Here is a 6,432-nt window from a genome sequence, read left to right on the forward strand (position 1 = left end):
TATGAATGAAGTCAGGAGTTTGCTAAGACAGAGCTGGGTGATGGCACATCCTCTGCCTGGCGTGATGGCTAGTCAGGCAAGCTAAAGAAAATATAATGCAAATAAAAACAATCTTTAAAATAATTATATGTGATTTAATTTCACTCAATCTCTCACTTTCATCAGCAAATGTAAGGGATTATTGCTTTTGGGAGTGGGAGGGGGTGGGGGGCTAGCAGCAGCGCAAGCAATTTTACTCAATCCAGCAAATTTATCCCTTTGCCTCTTCTTTGTAACAACTGGGGTGCCCTCCAGATTATTTTTCCCCTTTGTCCCCAATAATTTTGGGGTACCTACTTGGCCGACATCTGAAGTTCTTACTTGCGGAGTTAAATTTGGGGACTGGTAACACTGGTTTTGTAAATTCAAATTTGTGATGAATTTGGATGGACCTGTTCGGAATGCTTTTGAATTGTTCTTTTTTGTTATTGTTGATTTTGCTTTTTTTGCCGAATCAATGGGGAATTTTGTATGATTTTTCGGGGTTATGTTTAAGTCTTCCTTTTTCATTTTGATCGTATCTTTCAACAAGTTTGATTTTGTGGTCTTCTTGCAATGGAGGCACTTTATGAGCTGCAATAAGAAAAAAAATCTGCATAAATATGTTAATTTTAAACGTAGAGGTACTATCAATGACGTTACAATACATCTAGACTTGTTATTGTCTCTCAAACTCGATAAAATGTGGCAAGTAAGAAACACTCTCACTAAAATCTTAATTCAAACACTGTTTATGTACCACAAAGATAGACATTAAAAAAATATGTGCGTATGAACGAAATAAACAATACCAGGTGGTGTTTTCGTATTTAGCGTTGAATACTACATTCTACATCATGGGTGTGACTGAGATAACAAGATATTATGCCTACTCGCTTACAATATAATAAAAATAATAGTTTATACCAGAATGAAACGTTTATAAGACAAACACGGAATACTGTATGAGATGACCTGCTGCCATTAGGTTGTTCTTATACTTATCTGCTGCTACGTTTGCTATCTCACTTTCTCTTTTTTTTAAATATTAAATAATTTGTGTGTATTTATGAATTAAATCTTATTTCTTGGCTTTTACTAGTGTTTGCTGAGCAATGAATACACTTTCCCATTACACATAAGGGCATTTTGGCACTTTTTAAAGGCAATTTACTTAAAGTTACCACATGACCTTACGCAATATGTGACAGTTTAGTACTAAAACTACCAAATCGAAAGTACTACAATTGACATACTTTTCGCTTGCCATTTTGACAATTTTACAGTGTATTTATTTATATTGTAATTTCATCTATTATTATATGTTGTTTGGCCAACATTAAATTTGAAGCAAAAATAAACATTTCTTGTTCAATAAGCAGTTATTTTAATGAAATAGAACACACTAGGTTGGTTGGCTTTTCCAAAATTGATGGGAATGTTTTTGTTCGGGTTTTAGAAGTAAATCAGCATTTTGGGGCAATCATTCAGTTAGTAATAAGTGATTTGTATGCATCCGTTTGTAAGCAACTGTTTGGCTCGGCTGAGTTGTGACTTCCACGGACTCCAGTTCAATAGAGCCACTTCGAGCACCTAATCTCATAACTAATTATGATTTTAAATGGTCCTTTCGATGTAGGAAGACTGTCATTTTGAAAATATACAGGAACTTCTTACCAAGGTATTGCCGTTGATTTTGTTTTTAGCATCTTGAATTTCTTTATCAGTTCGATTTCCATTCCTGTTTTCAGCGACCATCTTGTGCTTGCGTTTGCTTCTTTTGTTTAATTTCGTTCTTTTAGCAATCTGGAAAATAAAATATTAATCATCAGAACAATAATAATAAGATATAATGGTAAATATCCAGATATGCTAGACTTCATTAATATGCAACTAATTATTTTAAGAACGCTTCTTGTCAGTTTGACAATGAGAAGCATTTACTTCAGTCTCAGGAAAGGAAAATAACGCATTTGGAGTGTTGAGGAATTGTGCCCACACATAGTACGAAGCTCTGCAATTGGAGTGTCGACCTTATACATTATTTTTGCCTTTGGATATTATGTACTTCTATTGGGTTAGTTAAAGACAAAAACAATAATCACTTTATCAAATATGGTATTATCTTCATGTTGGCATTAATAAATATGTTTTTTTTTTGTTTTATTGAAGTTTCTAAGAAGAATATATGGATAATTTAACATCTTTTGTTTACTCAATGTTTTTACCTATGAAAAAGGTTTTAGGCTAGTTTTTTCTTTTTTTTAAATTAAAATAACAGAAAAAAACCAACCTATTTTCATATTTTACATCAACAGTGAATATTAAAAATGGCAGTCAAGAGAACACAACAAATATGTGTTTTTAAAATAATTTGTGCGTGTTAAGAATTTTTATTTTTTTTATTTCTTCTAAAAAGAAAGACAAACATTCCCGGGTTACGAATAACCTGACAATATTTGAAAATCTCCTACTACCACCTCAGTAAGCGGAAAATGTTGCTTGTGATGGAGGACTTATGTACAACCTTTAAAAGGGACACGTGTGTAAACCTTCAATCTTTTAAAAAGTACATCAAATCTTGGCTAAAAAACACTGAACTAGATATTTTTTTCTTATAAGTTTTAGCAAAGCTATCTGTAACATTTATATCCATGTATACATTATTTTTTATTATTTCACATACATACAAAACAGCGGATATATTTTATTGTTTGTAATGCTTTGTCTGCTAATTCACTTTTTAAGATGTCTTCAAAAACTAGTATTTACCTTATTTTTTGTGTTATTTTAAAACTTTTACATGTTACATGATTTAGTTTCTTGTATTGCATCTCTACAGTAACTCTTTTAAAATAACTTAAATTTATATTTAATATTGTATCTTCACTTAAACCATAGAAATAAGATAAAAATACTTATAATACCCACACTCAGGCTTCGCCTTCGTGGGATTTTTTTAATTATGTACATTTATTTCAATATTTTTTATACATTTTTCAATATTTTATGTAACCATGTATGTATAAAAAAAAAAATTCAATAAAAAAAAAAAAAAAAAACTTAGCCAGCCGAGGAATTGAACACACTACGCCTGGGGGGGATCCAAATGCGATGTCAACTCAACCACCTCAGGTCTGGCATTTTTGGATATTTATCGATAAAACATATAGTATTTATTTTATTTTAGTGTATTTGGTTTACAAACAGTTTTACAATTTTATATAAATAATTACATGTTGCATTAACTATTGAAGTTTCCATATAAAATTCATGTTACATACAGAAAAAAACAAAACTCCTTTATCTGGTAATATGATCGTACAGGTACGGCGAGACAAAAATAGTTCGTAAGGAATATGACCGTACCCGTACGATAGCGCCTAAAATTAATTAATTATTGAATTTCTTCCGGAGAACCGAAAGTTACTGCCATCTAGGGACAATTTGTCATAACTTTCAAAAGTTATTAGCGATTTACGTATGTTACCGACGGAGTTATTCACGATTAAAATATTCCGTGACTACACCGTCTGGCAGTTGGTAGTAAACAACATTTTTATTTAGAGCGATGTCTTGTGTGATGTGAAATTTGTGGTTTTTGTTCGTTTTTACACTGAATAACTTATTGCATTAAAAATTACCGCACATGTTTGGATGTGAATATTTATTACATATATTGTAACGATAGTGTTTGTTTTCAGTTTGAATACAGTTTTTGACAGTTTGAACAAAATTCAATAGTTTTAATCTTAGTGCTGTGAACTATTTGAAATATTATTCGTTATACTGTTATTATCATTGACATTTTATTATTTTACGCTATTCATAATTTGGACACCCGTTTTACGGTGATTTGACTTTGTGTTTCGTATTGATAACTTGTTCAATTTATATATTTTATGTTTATTTTATTTTCATAAAAAATGGTTTAACCCTTTGAATGAACAAGACATTGCTGATATTTTAATCGAAAGTGAAGATGAAGATGTCTACGTGGATCTTCATGATTTGCCAATACATTCGGACAGCTCATCTGACGAATCTGATACATCTGATGAGGATGAAACTCTCCCTAGTTGTAAATGGGATCAGGGTAAGTTTACGCCCATTATTCATGAATTCGATTCAACTAACTCAGGTATAAGAGCAAATATTCCCGTTACTGAAAATTCATTGGAAATAGACTTTTTTGAGTTATTCTTCACATTTGATATAGTAAAAATAATTGTCAGTAATAAGTGTTGAATTTTTATAGTCAAAATACAATAGTGTTAGTATATATAATAATATGTATATGTAAGTGTGTGAAAAAAGTTGTACTTCTCATTCCCTTTGGCATCATTCAAATTGTGGCAAGTGAAAATGATTATTAATAAGCAAAAAAAAAAAAAACTGCTCCGATTTTGATGGTTGGCGATTTCTGCAAAGCCATTTTTTTCCCTTCTTAATAGCTTAGTACCTACATATTTGTTTTTTTGTGCTAGTTTATAAGTAAAAAATATATTGTTTTTTTATACTCTACGAAGTTGCATTAAAATTTTTCTATATTTGGATTATTGAAAAAACTCCCTCCAGCTGTACTGTTTTCTTTCCAGAAACTCACTACCTGGCAGGCTAATGAAAATAACTATCTTAGAAATCTTACACACCTTAATGAAATTAATTGAGATATCTTAGACACCTTAATGAAACCTTTTGGAGCACAGACGTCAAGAATGCTGTCCTTGCTTCAACAGTATTTTAATGGAAGATGCTCCGAGGGAACAGCGTCATAGATCTCTTCAGCATAGGTGCACAGCCGTGAACATGCACCCAGCATTTGTACACAGTTGACATTCGCCACATAAGAGTGGGTCGCTTCCCCAAGTCGTTCTTATGTTCAACAATTCAGTTGTGGAATCATTAGAAATGAACTGCAACATGAACCTCTTCAAAACTCAGGTTCACTCTTTACTTTCCTCAAGAAGACCCTCCTGCGCAGAGTTAATATAAAAAAATACATACCTTTATTGAATAATTGTCTTTCCATTCCGAGCAACAGTTGCTGCATCTTACATTTGGTCCAAAAGATTTAGCAGGAAGTTTGAAGTTGAATTGACATTTTGAGACGCATTTAACTCTGAAATAAAAACACATAAGCATTTTATTCAGTTGATAGTGCCCACGCATTGTTTCTCTTGAACATACTTATATTTATATACAATTTGGGAGGCGGGTATGGATACGGCCACTCCGGGAAACATTTATTGGATAACTAACACCTCTGCCATAGGTCACCCCAAGTAATTCGCTACATTTGGTGACTTAGCACGAGTGTCCGAGTTCATGAGCCCATCAGTTGCGTGGGGCGCAGGATCGGGAGAGGCCGGTCGAAGGAGACCCTTTCACCTCTCTAGCTAGACTCTCCTGACCCATCGCCTTGCACCACAGCAGCTCCAGTTCGTATGAATCTAACCTGGACATAATGACACCCTTTTATTTTAGTTCTCTACTCCATTTATCTGCTTGAAAAGACTCCACACAGCATCCCCAAAGATGACAGGCCCTAAGGGTAATTTTTTTTTTCAGGGCATCGTATATGGAAATGTAAAAAATATTGTTTCGCTTGACCTTTTCTACCAATCTTGACATTTTGTCACGGGTTAAGTTTGAAGGTTAGAAAATACGCACAAATTATTAAAATAGCCTAATCTAAAAACCTAGTTATCTATTTTGCACATGTTTTTTCATCTCCCCCGATGTAAATAGTTGATTCTAACAGTAATTAAGTAGAAACCAAGTGTTATTTTTTTTAAATAGTGTAAAACGTGCAGCGGAATTCTGCAAGTTTATCAAATAATGAAATACATAGTATAAAGAACCACCATAGTATTGCTTTGAGCAGGGCCGGCTCTGAACCCAATGGCGCCTGGATCTAGTAAATATCTCAAAGGCGCTGTATTAGGTGTTGGGTTGTATTTACTTATATTATAAATATTGTATTTACTTACAATAGGTTATTCCTCACTAGGTTGGAGATATGGTCAGTTTTAGTGATTGTAGACGCAGCATTCCACAAATGTTTAGCCAGTGACTCGGTATCTTCCATTTTAAAACAGCACAACCAGGTTTTACGTAAATAAAATAGACCAAATATCAAAATAAAACAATGCTCATAAATAAACCACTCTCGCAATGCTCGACTGTGCTCGACTACAAAAATAATCAACTGTCAAATTGACAGTGGTGAAAACCATAGACAAACCATTCACGCATAAATAAACCACTCATGTCTATGCCAACAATGTCATGAATTAGAGATGATCGATATTTCGGTTCCTTTGCTGTCACTGGAACCGCCGTGATTATTTCCCTGAGGAACCGGTTATTTTCGGAACCGACTGCCTTAGGAATATTTATCTATTATTTATT

The 6,432-nt window shown here is 33.1% G+C and overlaps 1 protein-coding gene across 1 annotated transcript; it reads right to left on the minus strand.

Annotated features, from left to right (window-relative positions):
- Window positions 1-113: 113 nt before the first annotated feature.
- Window positions 114-6,221, minus strand: LOC149411457 (uncharacterized). Its single transcript, XM_089646923.1, has 4 exons — window positions 6,012-6,221; window positions 5,026-5,140; window positions 1,696-1,824; window positions 114-612 (listed from the first exon to the last, which is right to left on the minus strand). The coding sequence occupies exons 1-4, from the start codon at window positions 6,107-6,109 to the stop codon at window positions 145-147; spliced, it is 810 nt and encodes a 269-aa protein (XP_089503049.1). The 5' UTR covers window positions 6,110-6,221; the 3' UTR covers window positions 114-144.
- Window positions 6,222-6,432: the final 211 nt, after the last annotated feature.

Source organism: Hesperophylax consimilis, chromosome 25 (assembly GCF_061612785.1).
Source record: "Hesperophylax consimilis isolate HC1 chromosome 25, BYU_Hcon_1.0, whole genome shotgun sequence".
Lineage (NCBI taxonomy): Eukaryota > Metazoa > Arthropoda > Insecta > Trichoptera > Limnephilidae > Hesperophylax > Hesperophylax consimilis.

Excerpts from the sequence above, each read along its gene's own strand:
- LOC149411457 (XM_089646923.1), bottom strand. The coding sequence starts at position 6,109 with ATGGAAGATACCGAGTCACTGGCTAAACATTTGTGGAATGCTGCGTCT. Across the intron at positions 5,141-6,011 it reads CTAGTGAGGAATAACCTATT|AGTTAAATGCGTCTCAAAAT; the intron begins GTAAGTAAATAC and ends TTTTTATTTCAG. Across the intron at positions 1,825-5,025 it reads AAGACAATTATTCAATAAAG|ATTGCTAAAAGAACGAAATT; the intron begins GTATGTATTTTT and ends TTTATTTTCCAG.